The sequence below is a fragment of the Hemiscyllium ocellatum genome, chromosome 2, assembly GCF_020745735.1.
Source record: "Hemiscyllium ocellatum isolate sHemOce1 chromosome 2, sHemOce1.pat.X.cur, whole genome shotgun sequence".
NCBI classification, from domain to species: Eukaryota; Metazoa; Chordata; class Chondrichthyes; order Orectolobiformes; family Hemiscylliidae; genus Hemiscyllium; species Hemiscyllium ocellatum.
This window is the reverse complement of record NC_083402.1, coordinates 151,174,544-151,197,635: the sequence shown is the minus strand read 5'-3', so window position 1 is coordinate 151,197,635 and position 23,092 is coordinate 151,174,544. Positions and strand designations below refer to the sequence as shown.

Sequence of the window (23,092 nt, the reverse complement as noted above, 5' to 3'; positions counted from 1 at the left end):
GATGGTCACCAAACACTGGCCTGGTCAGCAATGCCCACAACTCGTACAACAATAAAAACAAGCTGGCTGTCACAGATTCATCTTTCCCCGCTCCTTTCCTACTCCTTCCCCACTCTTTCCCCACTCTTTCCCCCCTCCTTCCCCACTCTTTCCCCACTCAACCTCTTCCAACTCGTGTTTGCTTTGAAACTCACCTGGATCCTGTTCTCAATTGTTGGGGTAAGGGGTTGTGATGGGATTCACACAAGCAGGACACCCAAATCCAATAGGAGAACTGAATTCAAACAGATCTCGTTTTGCTGGGGTACTGTCCATTTCCTGCAATGTGTGATTTGCATTATTTAAGAATAGATGTGAAAGTTCATAAAAAGCAAATAATGTCTGTGAAACTATCAAGCTGCCAGTAATTTCAGACCAGAACTCTGAAAAACAACAGTCTCCCATGCGTCTCAGTTAAAAACCACCAGTGCTTACAATTTCAACTGCTGTTTGTTGACATACACCCAGGGGTTCTCCTGATGGTATTAATGATATTTAAATGCTTCCATAATCTATCATTGTACAGAGGGGACATAGAAATTAGGTTAGTTTGACAACTCCAAGATGTTATTAAGGGATTATCCATCTTGAATATGATGCTAAGAATATAAGTGTTTGTTTTTATTGGGAATTAAGCCCTTGAAAAGGTTTAAGTAGATAGAGTGGACTTTTATTTATCAAATGATTTTAATTTATAGTGAAGTCTGTAATAAATACTTAGAATGATAGTGTATTCTATCTCAGAGTGGCTCCTGATGTTTGAAATGAAGAGTGGAAGGGAAAGGGATTGAAAATATGATTAGGCATAGGATCAAAGGGAATCATGGGAATTAATGGGCTAATGATTGAGTATGAGTTGACATAGAAGCTAAAGGAGACAAAAAAAACAGCAGATGCTGGAATCCAAGGCAAACAAGTAAGAGCTGGAAGAACACAGCAAGCCAGGCGGCATCAGGAGGTTGGGAAGTGAGGTATAACCCTTCCTCAGGACTGGGGGTGGGTGTAAGGGGAGCTGCAGATAAAGGGGGTGATGGGGGCAGGGTGGTGAGGTGGGGATATGTGAGGACAACAACACCTCATGCTCTGCCTGGGCAGGCTACAGCCTGGAGGACGCAACACTGAGTTCTCCAATTTCAAATAACCTCCCTCCCCATCCCCCGACTTCCTTCCTATAGACTCCCCTCTGCTCCACCCCTCTCAGCCACCGGATTCATTTCTCCAACTGACCAACTAGGTCGTACCCTTTATCTGTCTTCACCTATCCCACTTCACCACCCTGCCCCACCACTCCCTTTATCTGCAGTTCCCCCCAACACCCACCCCCAAGTCCTGAAGAAGGGTTGCATCCAAAATAGCGACTTCTCCACCTCCTGATATTGCCTGGCTTGCTGTGTTCTTCCAGCCTCCTGCCTGTCTACCATAGAAGCTAAAGGAAGCCATGGGGAGAGGGGGGAGCATTGCAGAGGGATGGTTGGCATGGAGGACATGAGGTGGCATAAAGGGAACATAGAGGAGCAAACGTTGACATAGAGAGTACATGAGGCCCAGAAGTTAGGTGAAGGACATAAATTGGCTTGGAAGACGTGAGAGGCCATTGAGGGTAGATGAATGGAAAATATCTTAGCTTGCAGGATGTGAGAGTACTTGTGACTGGGTAAAGGAGCTGTTGGTTGTTATGGATGGTACAAAGGAGATGGGGATGGGTGGGGCCTAAGTTGAACATGGATGCAGCACAGGGAGAGGGTGAAGAGTGAGGAGCTGGAATGAATAGGACAGCCCCTGTTCCCCAAGGTGTCGGCGTGGCACTACCAGCTCACCCTCAAAACATGCACAGCCTCTCACAGTTCTGGGAATAGACTCTCACATTTACATACGCTCCTCTTCATGGATATGCATTCACACTCATGCACCAATGTTCGCAATCTCATACATCCACCTACTCATTCATACACACGCTCACAATACACACACACACACACTCACCCAATCACTGACTCACTCAATATAAATCCAGGTTCTGGGGGCTGATCCAGCGAGCCAAGAATTTTCCCAACCCTGTGCACCAGTCTCAGCGGTATAAATCTATGCCCAATTCAGTCTGTACCCTCAGCAAGGCTAGTTTTGTGTGCTTAGTTAACATTTCAGAATATTTCATGATGGCCTAGCCCAAATGAAATTACGATATTGAAAGTTTCACAGCAAGTTGAAAACAAAACAAGAGGTTGTCAGTCCATTTCCCACACAGGAGGTAGTGAAAATGTACAGCATCTTTAGGGAAAAGTCATGTTAAATACTATCCATTGCCAGTTGAAAACTGGACACTCAGTGACACAGAATTCTGTCGGTGAGTGAAAACAGTTTTGATACCTGCAGATACTTTCAGTCAGTTGGCCCTCTGTCACCAGGAAAATTACACAAGATTCCACAGGTCCAGTTGGGAAGGTTTTACTAAGAAGATAATATCAAAAGAACTTAAAGAATTTTCAAGACATTGCACGAAGGGCCAACGGAGACAGACACAAACGATTTTGCCTTCTAGGCATCAAATTGTATCAGGAATGTAATATGCAAAAATGAATTCCAGAGAAAAGGGAATTTCAGATGTATGTAAAAACAAATTCTCTGTTATTTCCAACAGTTTTATTAAATTATTAAAAATTATATCAAACGTGTGTTTCTAATACATCTCATTTTAAGTCAGTGTTGCTTTACATAAGCACCATATGTCTCAGGTTTTATTGATGTAGTAATCTTCATTTGCATGAATCTTTTTAGTTGAGTAATATTTGCTGTTTTCGAGTTGGTAAAGATGATTTCAAGGCTATTTGGCAGAAACAGGACAATATTGTCCTAACAGTTTTGTCAGATCACTGTGACTCCACTTATGCAGCCCTTTCATCCTTGAGTTCTGTGATGGGGAGTTAAGCTGCCATCTGTCCCAATAAATTGTAACAAACATTTCTAATTCTGAGGTGCAAATAGACAGCATTTGTTTTGTATGCGTTACCCGTTTGCTTTAAGCAATGAACAGCCTCACCAGATTTTAAAAGGACTACTGGAGACCATCAGAAAACAACTTTTTAAAAAGAAGTCAATATTGCGTGGCTCAGAGAGGGACGGTCAGCCCCAGCAAGACCCCCACCCCACGATGGCTGCAAGGATTTGACTGAAACTTGCAATGTCGTCGTTACCGCTGTTGATTCTCGACCTGGGTCTGCAGATGGCCAGTCACCATTCGCCTTCATCTGACCACAGCGTCCATAATTTGATGTTATCCTTTCTTACAGTGTCCGAGTCACACTATCACACACCCAGGCTTCAGGCATCGTCTCAGTTAACAGACTGCTGGATAACTTGGTTTTTCATACCTCATTATCATGGTATTTCAAGCTCCTGGCTATGCAGAATGGCAAGATTAGAAACAATTCCTTATCTATCTCCTCCTGTTTGCACAGCAGAAAGATTCCTGTGATTCCCCTGATGGGCCCTTGGTTAATAGCATTACTCAGGGTCTAATGTTTCATCCATTTTGCCAGAGTCACTGCAGCGACTGTGAGTTAGGATTCAAGTTTACTTATTCCCTTTGTGCATTGAGGTTCATCTCCTTCATTGTGCTTCAAATTTAAGTTATAGCTGTTTTAATGATTTGTGTATTTTACTTCAAAACATGACACATTACTGACAGGTGGAGTGGGAGGGAAGTTGAAGTGTTCGGCCACGGGTGGTGGGGTTCATTGTTGTAGGTGTTCCGGACATGTTCTATGAAGCATTCTGCAAGTAGGCACTCTCATCAGCTTTCCCCCTCCAGCCCCACCCCCTTCCCATTTATCTCTCCACTCCCTTGGCTCACAAGCCTCATTCCTGACAAAGGGCTCTTGCCCGAACGTCGATTCTCCTGCTCCTCGGATGCTGCCTGGCCTGCTATGCTTTTCCAGCACCACACTCTTCGACTCTAATCCACCCTAACCTGCACATCTTTGGGCTGTGGGAGGAAACCGGAGCACTCGGAAGAAACCCACGCAGACATTGTTGCAAAAAAAAGGATTATCCACGTAATGTTTGACTGGCACATTTTTCTCAGATTATCTCTTGTATAGGATTTTCTTCGGAATATCAAATAAGTGCACACATTTTCTGTTATTTATAATAGTGCCAATGATTCAAAAGTTAAAGTGCTTTTAATTCATATTAAAATGTTCTTGACTTCTAAAATCAATGGACAACATTTGATATTCTTTCCCATTGTTAAAATGAGAAACCTTGCCAAACTAAAATATTCACCTGAAGGTTGTCATGTGCAGTATCGCTAAAAGATCCAACTTCATATTTTCTGGGTTATCCAAGACTCGAATGCTCAATGTGCATGTTTGTAACTTTAAGCTTTTTAGTGTTGATTTGCTATCAAGACTTCCTCAACAGTACTATAATTCACTCTAATACTCAGTCCCATAATGTCATGACCTGCATCAGGTCTGATCTGAGTGCACAGTCAGTTTAACAATGTGGTTTCGTCTTTCTTCGAAGATCTGACCCTGTTTATTGGAACATGACCCCAAATCACTCCCAGATTATGAGTAAATTACTGCAGATGCTGGAAGCTGTACTAAAAACAAAAAAATACTGAAAATCACAATGGGTTAGACACTCTCCACGCAGAGAAAGCAAGATGACTCTTCATTAGAGCACTCCCGACTTATTCTGCTTAATATCCAAGCCTATGTTTTTAAAGGCCTCCAAAGCCTGACTTCCAATCTTAAGTTGCATTTTTATTTTATCCAGCACAATCCATTCAAATTCCATACAACTAACCATTACCCTGCAGACAATCATTTCATGGATTGTAAAACTTCCTGCTCATTTCTCTTTGGAATATAGTAAAGTAAAAGTAAAGTTGCTCTAGTCCTGCTCTCCCATGAGAGAAAGACCACTACTGGTGAGTTTAACCTGAAGGTCACCACACCTCAGGTGATGAGAGAGGTTGAGAAGGAGAGTCCTTCACAATAACCTCAGCCATTGTGGGTATTAAACTCACACTGTTGGCATCTCTCTCCACAACAAACTGGCCATCCAGCCAACTGAGCTAACCATATGTAATGTACTGCAAAGGTTGTCATGACTCTACCAATGACTACGCATGAAACTGGACCTTGTTTTTATGCATGAGAGTGAGCAATGTGATGTTTGAACAGGATTATTCTCACCTCAGCTGTCATTTGTCTAAGTAGTCAATAACTTGGACATGATTCAGACATGCAATCAAGTTTGGCAATACTTTATCCTAACATAATTAAATTGGACATGACACAACAATTTGAAGTTGGCTTAGTGTGCCAAGTTAACATGTTAAAGACCACAATTGATAACAGGCTATAACAAATATAAAGGTAAGACACATATATGTGATTCAAATATTTTCTTCTATTCAATGAAGAATGACCCGTAGTGACTCATCATTTTGCTGTTTGTGTTGCTGCTGGAAGTGCAATTGTATAAGGATCTTGACAAAGGGTCTCAGCCCAAAGCGTTGACTTGCCTGCTCTTCAGATGCTAGTAGAAAGTGAGGACTGCAGATGCTGGAGATCAGGGCTGAAAATGCGTTGCTGGAAAAGCACAGCAGGCCAGGCAGCATCCAAGGATCAGGAGAGTCGACGTTTCAGGCATGAGCCCTTCTTCAGGAATTCAGCCATTCCTGAAGAAGGACTCATGCCCAAAACGTTGACTCTCCTGCTCCTTGGATGCTGCCTGACCTGCTGCGCTTTTCCAGCAACACACTTTCAGCTCTGCTCTTCAGATGCTGTCTGACCTGCTGTGCTCTTCCAGTTTCACATCTTTGACTCTGGTTTCCAGCATCTGCATTCCTTACTGTCTACAATTTTATAAAGCATTGACCATCTTTTTGATGCTTTCTGTTTCTGTTCTGTAGTCATGATTCCAAGATCCAACTGATTGTAATACACTGAGTTTGTTCAGGGCCCAGTCTCAACAGATCCAACATTCCTGGGCTGGAGGCAGGCAAAGATTCTGATAGGATCCAGGTGCTGATAGTTTTCCAGTGGCCTCTTGTGGAAAGTGTGTGAGAAGCCCAGTTAAGAATAGAATCTGGCTCGTTTATCTGATCTGTCCATTTGGAAAGTATTAATAATGTTGTGATTTGTTTGAGGTGATGGAGAATTTCAATGAAGCTACAATAATAGGAATCAGTGTATTCAGGACAGGAAAAGATTAGTTGGAAGATTTTTAAAAAAAAATGTTAAAACTATTACCTTTCAAAATGTTCTGTTAATATTTATCTGCATATTTACAAAACTACATCATGAAACTGAAAGCAGCCATCAATCTTTTTGTTCCTTGCACAGATCAGAGAGCTGGCACATGTTTTTACAGCCTGGTAAATGGTCGCTGTGCTCAGGAGCGGGCAGGACGTTACACCAAGATGCAGTGTTGCTGTGAATCTGGGCGCTGTTGGGCACTTGGCTCTGTTCCAGAGATGTGCCCAATCAGAGGTTCTGGTAAGAAAAAAATACAGCAGTCTCAAAAGCAACTGATAATGAAGTAACATCAGATAAGGGTTAAGGTGTGACCCCTTGCACTGTCACCCAGAATGCCAGCTTAAATTGTCAACCAAGGTGTAAGATGTTGTCATGTTGTCCTGGAATGCTTATACAAGTGGTTAGTTATTGATTTATTAACCAGGAGATTTTGCCTTTCTAGTCAAACTTCCCAGCACCCAGTATGAAGTATCTCTTATGTTTTGATACCTTTATTTCTCTTTCCTATACCATCTCTACCCTAAGCTGAAAATGTGTTGCTGGAAAAGCGTAGCAAGTCAGGCAGCATCCAAGGAGCAGGAGAATCGATGTTTCAGGAATATGAAGAAGGGCTCATGCCCGAAACGTTGATTCTCCTGCTCCTTGGATGCTGCCTGACCTGCTGCGCTTTTCCAGCAACACATTTTCAGCTCTGATCTCCAGCATCTGCAGTCCTTACTTTCTCCATCGCTACCCTAACCCTGGCATATGTTTTCTACCTTTCCCTGTTTCCCCTCTTTTCATCCTTCTCTTGTCCTGTCTCATCTTTTCTCCTTGTTCTCTCCTCATTCCCATCTCTTCTCATTCAGCACCATTCATGACCCCTCAGACTTCATGTTCAGTTGAAACACAATCTGGACAATATGCAGGCTTGGGCTGAGAAATACCATTTTGTGCCACACAAATGTCAGGCAATGAATGTCTCTAATAATAGACAATCTAATCACCACACCTTGACCTTTAGTTGTGTGATCATCACTGAATCCCTCACTATCACCATTCAGAGGGGTTACCATTGACCAGAAACTCAACTGGACTCATCACATAAACACAGTGGCTACAAGAGCAGGTCATGGCTAGGAATATAGCAGCAAATGGCTCACCTGACTCCCCAAAGCCTGTCCATCATCTACAAGGCACAAGCCAGCACTGTGATAGAATACCCTGACTTACCTGGATAGGGGCAGCTCCAAAACCAGTCACAAAGCTTGACACCATCCAGGACAAAGCAACCTTCCTGAGTGGCATCACATCCACAATAATCCACTCCCTCCACCAACAATGTTTAGGAGCAGCAGTCTGTACTGTCTATAACATGCTGCAGAAATTCAGCAAAGATCCTCAGACAGAACCTTTAAACCCACAATCATTTCTTTCGAGAAGGACAAGGGCAGCAGATACATAGAAAAATCATCACCTTCTAGTTCCCCTTCAAGCCACTCACCATCCTGACTTGGAAATATATCACTGTTTCTTCACTGTTGCTGGGCCAAATCCTGGAATTCTCTCCCTAAGTGCATTGTGGGTCAACCCTACTACATGTGCTCTGCAGTAGTTCGAGAAGACATCTCCCACCACCTTCTCAAGGACAAATGGGAATGGGCAGTAAATTCTGGCACAGCCAGTGATGCCCATGTCCTACAAGAGTAAAAGAAAAATCTTTTGGATCAAGGAATGGGAAACATGGCATTTCACATACAAGTTTTTTTGTGACAAATGGCAGGTTGAGAATTACCACAGGAAGAGTGGTCCCTGCTAAGCATGTTCAGGATGCGCCAGGTCCCCTTGCAGCCAAACAGCACTGCTGGGCTCTCAGTGCAAAGGCATTGTGTACTGGTGGAGACACAGAACAATATAGTACAGTCCAAAGGAATGTGCTGCCTATGTTTGAAATGGCAAACTAATCATCCTGAACCTCAAGTGACCAGGTGGGGAAGCTGTCACTTGGCTTTGGAGATTGGCATTCAATGAATAAATGAACATTATTACTGTTGAACATCCACTCTCTGCTGCCCATGCACATATAAATTCCTTCTCTTGTGACCTGCTTGTCGTTTGATCTAATCCCAGCATGGCCCCATTGATGTGGGGTTATCAGTTCTGGGGTGTGGGCTCTAGTGCCCTGGTTTCTTTTGTATAACCTGGTGCTTTGTATTTTGGACACTGGTATTCCCCCTCCACCATAAAACTCGGAAGAGCAAACCTTTCAAACCAGTAACCTGTGGACTGCTGAAGTTTCCCAGCACACCTATGTCTTCAACAGGCTGTCAGACAATGAGGAGAGCATGTCAATCTCCTCAACTCCAAATTCCAATCAATTTTCACCCACTCCATCAGGAAGGCCCATTTGACCTGGCTCCCTCAGAGCTATCCTGCTGATGTTTGCAGCTTCTTCCTTTGTGGCAGTAGATATTGTGCGCTCTACAGAGGTGATGAGTGTGGTGCTGGTGAAGCGTAGCCAGTCAAGCAGCATTGGACGAGCAGGAGAGTCGATGTTTCAAGCATCAGCACCACATGTTTTGACTCTGATCTCCAACATCTGCATCTTTCATTTTTTCCACTCCCGCAGAGGCTCTAACATTGTGAGTCTATTCTCCAGCATGGATCAAAGAGGGAGACATAAGGCACCGTTGATCTCTGTGACCAGTGACAGTGTCATATCTGTTCAAGTAAGTTCTCAGCAGTGCCTCGCTGTGAGGTCAGTCGGTATTCTGTGGACACTTGCCTCCCCTGGTCCAGAGCAGAGTTCAGGCTCCTCAGCTGGAATGTCTGCTTGAGTTTGTCCCTGTCCTGTCAGTCTGCCATTAATGTCACTGTGGCAGGGTAATGAAGATGAACTGGAACTTTCACAATCCTCTTCCTCTCAGCCAACTCCCTGCTGTGGGTGGTCTCAGTCACATGCAGCTCTTCCGGTGTGGGTATCAGTGGGTGATTGTCTCCTTCCGCCCTCTAGAAAAAGGCCCACCCTGCTCTCCCTCGCCACCTCCAGAACGATCTCAAGGTTGGCTTTGGAGAATTAGGATGTAGCCCTGCTAAAAGCAGAAAGCCCTGCCTTCCCTCCTGAATCCTTGGTGCACCATTTTCATTACATCAAACAGTTCCCACAGCTGTGGCTGTCAGGATGCTTTAGAACACGGTCTGCGGTCTGCTGTCACCTGCAGCTGGTATTTGACTGCCCAATAAACGTACCCTCCCACACATGAGCCTCAGTGAAACTCAGTGACAGGCTGTAACTATTCCTTCCCACATTTCAGTCCCTGGTGAGTCAGGACCACTGTCTGGACATCAGTTTCATGGATCCAAAGTGAAAATTCTGCACATGGCCCCTTCTACGGTCCTGGCATAGGCGTTTTGTTTTGTTCTTTCTTTCCATTCCCTAGTTCCTGCCTCTGGACTCACATCAAATCCATTCCATCTCTAACTTTTCCATTCCTGACTAAGCCTCAGTTCATTTTCTTTCTTAAACAAAGACAGGAAGTGCCAGAGAAATTCAGGTCAGGCATCATTTATGGATGGAGAAACAGAGTTTACAATTTAAGTCCGGTGACACTCCCTCTATCTTTTAAGACATTGCATGATCTGCTGAGTATTTCCCAAATTCTTTCTCTTCTGTTTCAGATTTTGAGCAGTGTTTTGCTTTTGAACAATCCTAAGTTGATGTCAGTGACACATAGTTGATTCATCCTGTTCCATATTCCTCCATTGGCTGTTCTGTTTAATAGCACCTCTGTGTTTGAAAAGAAAGGGCATAATTATATTTACATAGTTATAAGTCCTCAGGTCATACCAAACACATTTTAAAAAGATTTTCATTTAAGTAATGCCTTTCAGACCTACCAGACGTCTCAAAATGTTTTACAACAAATTAAATACTTTGGAAGTGTTGTAATATAGGAAGCACAACAGCTGTTTTGAGAACAAATTCCAACAGCAGCTATGTGATAGTCTTGATCATGGTACAATTCTTGGCCAGTCCACTGGAATGAACTCCAAGTTACCTCATCTTTGTCCATCTGTGAGATCACACAGGGTCTTGGTTGAACATCTTGTTCACGAATAACCATTAGGAACATTATGATATTATTAATAAGGTCCTAACTTTATGTATATTCTTTAACTCAGATGAATATCGCAGACTTTGCATTGAGGGTGCTCCTGTTGTACAAGGTGTTCCACAGCATGGGCCAAATTCTAGACAAGGATTTGACACTCCAGGTTTGCCTAGTTTTGAATTTGGTGGCGATGTCTTTGGACCTCACGATCCTGCTGTCAGACCTGCCACTGTTGGTGGTGGCCCAGGGGGAGGTACAGGTGGAGGTGCAATCTTTAATGGACAACGTAGAATTCCAGGGATTGGTAAGTTTGAATTCAATGTCTTTCTATTTGTAGTAATGTGTATTTTTAAAAATTGCTAACAGGAAAGACGAGGAAACAAAGTCAAAAAATCCTGTATCCTCGATGGGAAATGTGTATTGTATCCCGCAGAATTCCCAATGTAGCAGACTGAAGAAATTGCCCAAGAAACAGAAGATATCCCAGGGTAATTCCTTTAAATGTGAAACCCTCCGAAAGGAACCATTTAATTCAAAAAATTTGGCAGATTTCGCTGCAGTTAAATAAATAGATTGCCAGGAAATGTTGAATAATTAAATCCTGGGTAACTATTACACTAAACCTCCCCATCAAGGTTACAACACATACACACACCAACTAAAACTCCCCCAGAAATTTTACACACCCCCACCAGATCCTCATCCAACTCTCCCCACAACCATCAGCACCCGCGCTGACCTGGATACTAACCCACCCGCTGGATGATAACTCCCTATTATTTGGGACCTGGGAAACCCCTCGCACTTGAGCACAGCCTTCCTCAGCCAGTCCACCGATGCTGCCCCACCAGACATGATCAGCCCCTCCCCAATCAGACCCAATATTTCCCACTCATTCCAACCTATCCTGGACACTCCATCACTCACCTAGCCCCCTTCCTACTTTGTATACTAGCAACCTACATACCTGGCATTCTCTCCCCTATTCAAATGGCATCCTAACCTCACTCGTACCTTACATATTCACTCTTTCACAGGAGCTGCCAAAGGGACTGTGATGCTGAATATTTACATTACACAACACGATAACTGAATCCTGTGAGGAAAGGAGTGTGGTTTGCCTTTCCTTGTCTAACCATGGCCAATCCACCTAACCCGTACATCTTTAGACTGTGGGAGGAAGCCAGAGCACCCAGTGGAGATCCACACAGACACAGGAAAAATGTGCAAAATCCACAGAGACAGTCCCATGATGCTGGAATTGAACGCAGGTCCCAGGTGCTGTGAGGCAGCAGTGCTAACCACGAAGCCACCATGCCACCCAAATTGGCCACTTAAGTGGGCCATCCTCTACTATCCCCTCCACTGACTGAATTACCCCCATGATGGTGAGGAATCAGTGAGCTCTCTATGCTCCACCAGCCCTCCACCTCCACAATTCCGTCTCCCTGATCACTCCTCCAGGCATCGTGAATTCTCAGTGATGAGGTAACAGGAATTGAGCAAAATTGTTGGACAAACAGAGACTAATTATATGAATATTTGACTCTGGGTTGTTCTTTATGAATTTTAAATGTAAACAACTAACAAGAATTTAATATTTGAAAAGATAAAGCTTCTACAAAGAGAGATTGAAATGTGACTTGTCCTTCCATATAAGCCTTCCCCAAAGCAATCTCTGGAAAACCGCTGCGTAAAGCCATTTTAACATTTAGATTAGATTAGACTTACAGTGTGGAAACAGGCCCTTCGGCCCAACAAGTCCACACCGACCCGCCGAAGCGAAACCCACCCATACCCCTACATTACCCCTTACCTAACACTACGGGCAATTTAGCATGGCCAATTCACCTGACCCGCACATCTTTGGACTGTGGGAGGAAACCGGAGCACCCGGAGGAAACCCACGCAGACACGGGGAGAACGTGCAAACTCCACACAGTCAGTCGCCTGAGTCAGGAATTGAACCCGGGTCTTCAGGCGCTGTGAGGCAGCAGTGCTAACCACTGTGCCACCGTGCCGCCCACAACCATTGAACCCTTTATTAAATTGTTGACATTGTTTTATTATTAAATGAAAATGTGAATTTCTTCCAGGCACTGTTTCCATTAATCAAACAAACATAGATGTCTGTAAACACTTCACCAATCTCTGTCTGAATGGGCGCTGTATCCCCACACCAACAAGTTACCGTTGTGAATGCTATATGGGTTTCAAGCAAGATCTACGCAGAGAATGTGTTGGTAAGAATCATTCATTCATTTTACCCATTAAAAGGTAAATGCTTCCAAAGTGATGCTCACCTTTCCCTGACACTACCAGTTTACGTTTTAACGAAAGGAAGTTTATTTAAAATGTGGAAGCCCATTGTTTTACATTACTGATAAAAGATGCTTGTTTGTTTTGCAATATTCCAAATGCTTTCCAAGTGCAGGACTCCAGTCACTATGAATTAATAGACATTATTGTTATCAAATTCATGTACCACCGAACACATAAGTAAAAGTGATGGAGAAATTACTTCCCTTGCCTTTTGCATTGGGAATCCATGTACGATGTTCTTCTTCTTCAGTTGGAGAACACGCTTCTGAAATTAAGCTATAACCTATTTTAGTCACAAGAACTTGAATGAAAAAAATGATTCTGGCCAAATCTCCTTAGGCACAGAAAGTTAGACTGAGCTTCCAATCTGATTAAAATCCTGCCTGTTTTTACAAGGTTTGGAACGTCAACTTATTCCTTACAATGTCAATTCTGTTAATAGCAGTGTGTCAGGAAGGAGGTACAGCCTAAGCTGGTGTTTCAGCTTCCACAACCGTTCATATCTATGCAAACACTGCAAAGTGCAGAGGCTTGGGGAGCCTTGTTGCAATATAATGAGCGAAAGGTCTGCAGATCTATTACAGTCTTTACTGTAATTAAAAAATAATTCCAGTTGGATGGATATGGACCGAGGGCAGGCAGAAGGGATTAGTTTAATTTGGCGTCATCACCCTGGGCTGAAGGGCCCATTTCTGTGCTGTACTGTTCTATGTTCTATGTTCATAAAAGTCAGTTCAAAACTTGCAGATCTGTCAAATAATTTCATCATTACCAAAATGAATAAAATAAACCACTTCATAACCCTTCATTAAGGACAGCCAATTCTTTACTAATTTCTTTGAGCTGTCAATCATACTCTGAGTTTATGATTACCTGCTGAGATAATTATGCAACATGGAATGCAGCCAGCACTACCAGTGATGTAACAGCCCGAAGGTTAATATCAGCAAATAACTATTGTAATTGATAGAACAGATAGGTAGATCAAACCTCATTAACATAGGCAGTCCTTTTTTAAAATTTTTAATGGACTGGGGATTGAAATAACCTCAGGGTTTGAGGTTCTCGGTCTAACACTGGCACAGGTAAACTTGTTTTTAATAAAGGAGGAGCATGTTACTGCAGATGCTGGAATCTGTACTGCAAGCAACAAATGCTGGAGTCAGACAGCATCCGTGGAGAGAGAGCAAGCTAACTTTTTGTGTTTAGATGACTCTTCATCAGAGATGAAGATGTTTTTAAGAATTTGCAGATCTGTGATTTAACATCCTCGAAATAAACATTCAATGAGTGTACCAACCTTTGAAAGGAAATTTAGTTTTCGAATAACGTGAAATGAATTTTCACAATTTTAATTATAATGAAAAGTAGTTGTGAATGAAATAAAAATGCAGAAGAAATCAATAAACATTAATTGAGAATAACAAAAATGAATTGCAGTACAAAATGTTTTAATACTGTAACATTGGTAAAGATTTAATTGGAAGAGGGTCAACTGATATATCTATGGAATTTGACTGCCTGAAATATCACTTACATTATACGCATTGGTCTGTGTAGATGTTGATGAGTGTACATCGAGTCCCTGTACAAATGGTGACTGTATTAACACTCCGGGTTCCTACCATTGTAAATGCCACACTGGATTCCAGGGCACGCCCACTAAGCAAGCCTGCATTGGTAAGTGATAAAACAAAAATAGCAATTAGTCTCAATGGAAATAGAAATTGCTCAAAATATAAAGTTGGAAAAGCAGTATTTATGAAATGATAAGTTGTTATTTCAGGCCACAACAGAATATGCCACACAATATTCATATTTTTAACAATTTCATTTTGTTTCTGGATTCATAATTATTTTGTAGAACTTTGCTTGCATCTCTTACAATCGCTGTTTTTGTGTAGCGATCGTAATGAGGTCAGCCAGTTGGATGTCATAGAATGTGAGTTCCCTAATTGGGCGAGATTAACAGCCCCAATCCGGGAATCCCGACTGATAGATGTGAACAGGAGTGTCAGGCATCCTGTTCACTCTGAGAATTGGCTGTGACAAAGCTGGATCAGTGTCAAGGACTCTCAATGTGTGAATAAAGGGTGACTTGGTGACAGGATACTGACCTCTGCAGAGTTACTTCATCTTCATTCACAACATTCTATGGACAGCTATACATTTACCAAATTTGTACCATTAAAGATCATGAAGAGTTGAATTCTGTCCACTGTCTGCAACAAACAAGTTAGGAGTGTGATGGAACACTCCCCACTTGCCTGGCTGGATGCAGCTCCAACAACACTCAAGAAGCTCAGCACCATCCAGGACAAAGCAGCCTGCTTGATTGGCACCACATCCATAAACATCTACTCCCTCCATCACCGACACTCGGTAGCATCTGTGTGCAGCGTCTACAAGATGCATTGCAGAAATTCAACAAAATCCCTTGACAGCACCTTTTACACTGATGACCACTTCCATCTAAAAGGACAAGGGCAGCGGATACATGGGACATCACCCCCTGCAAGTTCCCCTCTGAGCCCCTCACCATCCTGACTTGGAAATATATCACTGTTCCTTCACTGTCACTGGGTCAAAATCCTGGGGTTCCCTCCCTAAAGGCATTGTGGGTATACCGAAAGCACATGGACTGCAGAGATTCAAGAAGGCAGCTCACCCCCACCTTCTCAAGGGGCAATTAGAGATGGCTGGCCACACAGTAACATTGACATCCCACAAAAATACATCAAAAAGCATTGCTTGTTCTATTCATTCAATGTACAGAGTACTCATGACAAAATGCAAATTCTCAGTCTAAATTTATGATGTACATGACCAAGGCAATCCAACTTTAGTTGATCATTTTGTTGTGTTAGTTTATCTAAGATGCATTTAGGTTTCACAAGTGTCTCTTATCTGGGAGGTATGAAGCTAAGCTTCATTACCCTAAATGGATACCTGTGTCCAGTTGAGAGTTGGTTCCGTTTCGATGTCAAGCATGGATAAAATAAAGCTTACCTGCAATGATGAAATTGTCTGTCCACAGCCCATAACTGATGGTCACCTTTACCCAGACCACTGAATCAGCCAATGAGGAGTTGTGTCCCACATACCAAAGAGTTTGAGGTTTAGTATCTGGATTATGTTGAATGAATGTTTTGTGGCTTAGGATGCATTAACTCATCCAGGATTTTCACTATTCCTCCTTTGTGCTATTAAGTTCCAAGCTTACATTCTGGTAAGGATTCAACAGAGTCCACATCAACTTATTTGATTAAGTAACAATAGTCACTGGTCAAGATACAGAACATCATCAACACTGTTGGAGAGGGGAGAACTTAGTGATACAAAGGAAATTTAAAAAATGCGCACTTAACTAATGATATGAAGCCCTGTTGACAATTGTGAAACAATAATCAGATTTTGGTTATAGTTGTTCAGGTAGTAATTCAATTCCCGACTCAGGCGACTGACTGTGTGGAGTTTGCACGTTCTCCCCGTGTCTGCGTGGGTTTCCTCCGGGTGCTCCGGTTTCCTCCCACAGTCCAAAGATGTGCAGGTCAGGTGAATTGGCCATGCTAAACTGCCCGTAGTGTTAGGTAAGGGGTAAATGTAGGGGTATGGGTGGGTTGCGCTTCGGCGGGTCGGTGTGGACTTGTTGGGCCGAAGGGCCTGTTTCCACACTGTAAGTAATCTAATCTAAACAAAGGAAGAGAATACCAAGCATAAAACACTGGAGAAATGTTTTTATTTAAAATCCCTTTTTACCCTTGCTCATTATATTCCTCAGATATTAGATTGCCCTGTTTTTTCCATAGCCAAGGGTATGGCCGTATCATCCTTTGGAAATACCTTGATCAATTCAACTCTTAAGATGATGACTGGCGTTTATACTCTTCTGTGCTCACAGACCTTCAGAAAAATCACATCAATGATTTGCGAAACAAATTTATATTCACGCTTTGTTTTCTGCAGAGCAGAGTTTCAGAAGCTTTTTGTGGGCTGCATTTCTGTTCACCATGAAACCTTCAGACCATGTGTCCGCCTGTTATGCAATGCTGTGGTATTCAAACGCAAATGGGCACCAAAGGGTTCAATGTACCAGATGGCACCTGCACGGACTCTCTCCTGTCAAAAACACAAGCCTGACACCTTTTTAGTTGTTATGTAGGCAGCCAGGATGTGTAAAAACACATGGTGAAGGCTGAAACCTTTTTGCAAAATTGATCTGCCCTAGCCACATACTTTGCTTAGCAGTTCATAGTGCTAATAGGCAGAAGGTTCTGATTTAAGGACTCATTTATTAGCACTTGCTTAGTTGTTAGTTTGTCTGTTGAGGCCACTGATTAATTTCTAGATGTATTTTGGTGTCTGACAGAAAAGTTAATTATAACTTCCGAAAAGGAGTTATTATTGATGCAGTGGTGTCTTTGTCTGCAATGATTTAACACAATTATGGGTGGTCTGGCACGGTGACCTTTGTACATGAGGCTGGAATTGATCAGGAGAAGCTGAGACCTGGAAAGGGCACAGGGCAAATGTCATTATTCACAGCAAGTCTCAAGTTTCCTATCATACTTACTTTTGAAAGTTTGGTTTCATGAGTAATCTTAGCAATCTTGACATTAGAAGTTATACAATCTTCAAGATGTAAATATGTTTTTTCATGAAACTTAAAACAAAGGTATTTCTGGAATTGTTAAATGAGATTGACAGTTTTATTAAAGCACTTTTGAAACTATTTGAGATGCCTTCAATGCATTGTCGAGGATGCAAAAGAGCATGTTTGGCCTTCTGTGCTGACTAGATGATATAACCTACTAAGTTCATGTGAGTTGTCTGGTCATTGCTGGAATAGCAGAGAGTTTAGGATGAGTTATCTGACCTGGTATAGATTATGTATTTATTATCAATTTCATTGCCTCCTTGTTGAAAAACAATTGACAAATCCAGTGAAGCAAAGTTCTAGTAATATAACATTCACTGAAATAATCTTGGGAATTATCAGTGTGTTAAGATATTTCATTCACGCTAACATAGCCGGTTTTGTTAGACATATCTGAGAACCCAACTATTAGGAACACTTTTGGCCATTCTGACCTTTGCATGTCACAAGTTTCTGCTGGGTAAAAGATGCTTTATTGAAATTTTTGACTTTATTTAGTTTGGATTAGAAATACCAGTGAACCACGGCATTTCCCCACAGTATTAAACTGGGAAGGCAATTTGGAAAGGCGCAGTGTGGTCTCCCACTTTATTGATGCTCAACGTGCCAATGTAAGTAAAGGGAGAACATTGGAATGGTGTTATTGGACATGTTCAATTTAGTTTCACACAAAGAATTTTATTTTAGATTTCCTCAATATATACAGCCACATATGCTTGTTGCATTGTTATAAACCAAAAAGCACCAAATCATGATTTTAAAAATCAGAAGTCACCTGACACCAGGTTGTAGTCCAACAGGTTTATTTGAAATCACAAGCTTTCAGAGCGCTGCCCCTTCCTCAGGTGACTTCGCACCATAATGTTAAAAAGTTTTTTAAAAAAGGTATGATTGAATGTTTGCTTATTTTTGCCTGGTAAAAATTAAATACAGAATAACTTTGAGAAAGAAATCTGGAAGGACAAAGATTGAGAGACAGAAGGATATATACAGATAGAAGGAAAGAGTGAGAAAATGGGAGGGATTTGAAAATAAATGACTATTTGTGACTGTGAAGTCTAGATATCAGGAGATGCATATAAATAGCCTTGGGATTTATCTTAATCCTGTTTGCCAAGGTCATTTTGTGGCTCCTTTTAGACTTCCTAACTCCTTGTTAAAGTTTTTTCTGCTTTTTTAAAAAATTCATTGAGGGTTCTGCCTATCTTCAGGTTTCTAAAGTTAACTAGGGAAAGGGTAGGTCCACTCAAGGATGAAGGAGCAAATTGATGTATAGGGCAGGTCCTTAACAAATATTTAAAGTAAATACTTAAATATTTTACAAATTAATATTCACAAAGGTCAAGGACATAGTTGATGCTGAGTCTAGAGAAGGGCATTCTAGGGCATGTCATTATAAAAAGGAGGAGATGTTGATAAGCTAATACAAAAGGTGCAATCACGTGACATCCATGATGAGTTGGTAAGATGGATACAGAACTGGCTTCGTCATAGAATACAGAGAGTAGCTTTGGAATGGCTTTTATCCGACACCAATGGTGTCCCTCAGGGATCACTGCTGGACATCACTTTGGTAATGTATATACTTTCACTCCTATGTAACCATAAAGGTTCTGTTCCTGAGAACCCCCACAGCTGATTAAATATGCAAGTGCAGAGCTCGTTTAACAGTAAGTTAAAAAAGGTTAAAAAATATGGTAAAAATCACAGATATGTGAGTTTTGCCCATGGGTGTTAATCTTGTTGATAATTATTTCTTGGTGCTGATAGGCAAATTCATGAGATACTGAGGAATTATTGCAAATGATTTGTAGGAGAATGTAGTTCTGATTAGTAAGATTGTGAATGACATAAAGGTTGGGGGAGCTGCAGATACTGAGGAGGGTGAGGTTTTTATGAAATTATAAAAGGAGAATTATGAAAAGCAAAGATAGAGGGAGTCTTTTTTCCAGGGTAGAAATGTCAATTACAAGGGGATATAGGTTTAAGGTAACAGGAGGTAAGTTTAAAAGCGATATGAGAAGCAGGTTTTTCACACAGAGGGTGATAAGTGCCTGGAATGCTCTGCCAGAGGAGGTTGTAGAAGCGGATACAACAGCAACATTTAAGAAGTGTCTTGACAGATCCATGACTAGACAGGAAATAGAGAGATATGGACCATGTGGAGACAAAAGGTTTTTAGTTTCGCAAAGTGTCTTGTGTCAGCCAAGGTTCAGTGGGCCAAAGGGCCTATTCCTGTACTGTACTCTTCATAGAATCATAGAACCATAGAATTCCAAGGTAACTTCTGATATTGCTTATACACCTTTGAATCAGTTTTGATACAATTGCAATCCTCTCTTTGTGTCTTGTCATATCACTGCTTGTTTCTCATTTCAGATATTGATGAGTGTATTCAAAATGGACTTCTTTGTAAAAATGGTCGTTGTGTGAACACAGATGGTAGTTTCCAGTGTATTTGTAATGCTGGATTCGAACTGACTCCAGATGGAAAGAATTGTATTGGTAAGAGACACTGGCCCTCCAATTACACTGGAAACCAATGCACGGACAAAGGACATGTTGCTTTCTATCAAACACTGCTTTTCCTTGCTTTGGAGTAAATATCATTACTTCACCAAGTGTTATATTGATATTTAAGTTTTAAAGAGGAGAAGGTTGAGCTACTGAGTGACAACAGTAACTTGCTATGACGTAGAAAGTGTGGAGAGAATTCAAGTTATTTCCATTCCCTTTAACCCACAGCTTTGTAAATCCATTTGCATGATATTACATTATCAGAAACAATAATAATTTGAATCTCTGCATTATCAAATGCACTTCATAAATAGAAATATGTAAGCAACAAGACATTGGCTGAGGGAGGAAAGGGTTAGGGACAGGAGACCAAAAGCTGGATTAAACATATCCGTTATTGAAAATGTTTTTTAAAGGATGAAAGGAAATTGGAAAAGCACCAGGTTCATTCAGCTCCAGAAAGCCAGCCCAATGTTACTAATGGAGCAAAGAGATTGTGTAGAAGCCATTGTGGGTTGGTGAGGAGGGGATGGGGAGCAATCAGGGCATGTTGCAGGTGAGATTTGAACTCTGGCCTTCGGGCTCAGACTTAGGGACAGTATCACTGCGCCACAAAAGCCCCTAGTGGCCATGATGTACTGGATGGATCACAACTCTTAGGTTTGCTGAAAATGAATCCTACAGCCCTTTGAACTCTTATCAGTAAGGACAGATTATCAAGATCCTGGGAACTCCATCGCCTCCAGATTGTCCTATCAGTCAGATACAGTTTGTCTTTGACAAGTATCACTGTCCCTTCATATGCATGTAATGAGGAAGGTGAATGGAATGCTGTTATTTATTAGAAAGGGAATGGAATGCCAAAGACCAGAATATCTCCTGCAGCTGTACAAGGTTTTGCTGAGATGACACCTGGAGGCTGATCTCCTTAACTGAGAATGAAATATTTAATTGCTTTCGAGAAGGTAGTGGAGGCTGTGTCTTTAAATTAATTCAAAGCTGAGTTAGTTAGATGTTGGGTAGACAAGGGAGTCGAGAGTAAGGGGATCCACATGGGCAAGTGTTTATCTAAATTAAACTCCATCTGCCATTCCTCAGACCACTAGTTCATCTGATGAAGGTCCCGTTATACTCTGAGATAACTTTTTTCACTGTCCACTACACCACCAATTGTCATCAACAAACTTACTAACCAAGCCAAATGGATCAAAGCCTTGTCTTCAGTCAGACAATATTCTCAACCAATGCCTCCTTCATTCTCTTTATGTTCTGGTGGGTATCATTTCAAAGCAATCTTCCCAGCAAGGATCAAACTAATTCCTATCATTATCATGGAAAAGCAAATTTGTGCACTAACCCTTTCTAATCTCAAGCTGTCAAGAAAATAATTCAAAATAGTTTTGCTGTTGACAATACAGCGATACTGTCAACATATTCATTACATTTATTTAATCATCACATCTTGTGTAAAGTATTTCACAAATTTGTTAACTGCAGGCATTAAGCAGCTCCTTCTGTTGGAAAAAGGCATGAGTAACACATATCGCCTGTAATTTGTGGTAACCCGGAGAATTAGACTCACTGGTTCAAAAGGAATGAAGCTGTAATCAAAGGTTACAGAAGTTTAATGATAGCTCTTTATTCTCTTCAGACCATGATGAGTGTGCAACAACCAACATGTGCCTCAATGGTATGTGTATCAATGAAGATGGAAGCTTCAAGTGCATCTGCAAACCTGGCTTTGTGCTGGCACCCAATGGGCGATATTGCATTGGTATGTAACAGCACGAGGTAAAATTGAAACAAAAACAGAAACTTAGCAGGTCTGGTGGCATCTTTGGAGAGAGAAGCAGAGTTAGTGTTTTGGGTCCAATGATTTTTCAATACAACTAAGATACATCAGTGTTGCTTCAGTTATTAATGAACATAAAACATTACAGCGCAGTACAGGCCCTTCGGCCCTCGATGTTGTACCGACCTGTGAAACCAATTTGAAGTCCATCTAACCTACACTATTCCATTTTCATCTATATGTTTTTCCAATGACTATTTAAATGGCCTTAAATTTGGCAAGTCTACTACTAATGCAGGCGGTGCATTCCACAACCCTACTACTATCTAAGTAAAGAAACTACCTCTGACGTCTGTCCTATATCTGTCACCCCTCAATTTAAAGCTATGCTCCTCATGCTAGCCACCAGCTCTCACTGTCCACCCTATCTAACCCTCTGATTATCTTATATGTCTCAATTAAATCACCTTTCAACCTTCTTCTCTCTCACGAAAACAGCTTCAAATCCACCAGCCTTTCCTTGTAAGACCTTCCCTCCATACCAGACAACATCCAAGTAAATCTCCTCTGAATCCTTTCCAAAGCTTCTACATCGTTCCTACAATACAGTGACCAGAACTATACGCAATACTCCAAATGCGGCTACACCAGAGTTTTGTACAGCTGCAGCATAACCTCTTGGTTCCGAAACTCAATCCCTCTACCAATAAACATATGCCTTCTTAACAACCCTGTCAACCTGGAAGGCAACTTTCAGGGATCTATGTACCTAGACACCAAGATCTCTCTGATCAATAACACTACCAAGAATCTTACCATTAGCCCAGTACTCCTCATTCCTGTTACTCCTTCCAAAATGAATCACTTCACACTTTTCCACATTAAATGTATTTGCCACCTCTCAGTCCAGCTTTGTAGCTTATTTATGTCCCTCTGTAACCTGCATCATCTTCGTCACTATCCACAATTGTACCAACCTTAACGTCATCTGCAAATTTACTAACATCACTGGGTCATTTATAAAAATGACAGACATCATTGGACCCAAAACAGATCCTTGCAATACACCACTAGTAACTGAACTCCAGGATGAATTTTCCCATCAAACACCACCCTCTGTCTTCTTTCAGCTGGCCAATTTCTGATCCAAACCTCTAAATCACCCTCAATCCGATGCCTCCATATTTTGTGCAATAGCCTACCGTGGAGACCCTTATCAAACCCCTTACTGAAATCCATATACACCACATCAACCGCTTTACCCTCGTCCACCTGATTGGTCACCTTTTCAAAGAACTCAATAAGGTTTGTGAGGCATGACCTACCCTTCACAAAACCATATTGACTATCCCTAATCAATTTATTCCTCCTGAGATGATTATAAATCCTATCTCTTATAATCTTT

At 41.7% G+C, this 23,092-nt stretch overlaps 1 protein-coding gene across 2 annotated transcripts in view; it reads left to right on the top strand.

Annotated features, from left to right (window-relative positions):
- The window catches only part of LOC132825797 (fibrillin-2-like), a 327,149-nt gene that overhangs the window by 149,374 nt on the left and 154,683 nt on the right, over positions 1 to 23,092 (top strand). For both annotated transcript variants that reach the window (XM_060841289.1, XM_060841280.1), the window contains exons 9-14: positions 6,396 to 6,548; positions 10,470 to 10,703; positions 12,496 to 12,642; positions 14,282 to 14,401; positions 19,758 to 19,883; positions 21,547 to 21,669. In XM_060841289.1, coding sequence (XP_060697272.1) covers positions 6,396 to 6,548; positions 10,470 to 10,703; positions 12,496 to 12,642; positions 14,282 to 14,401; positions 19,758 to 19,883; positions 21,547 to 21,669 — 903 coding nt within the window. The remainder of the gene's footprint in view (positions 1 to 6,395; positions 6,549 to 10,469; positions 10,704 to 12,495; positions 12,643 to 14,281; positions 14,402 to 19,757; positions 19,884 to 21,546; positions 21,670 to 23,092) is intronic.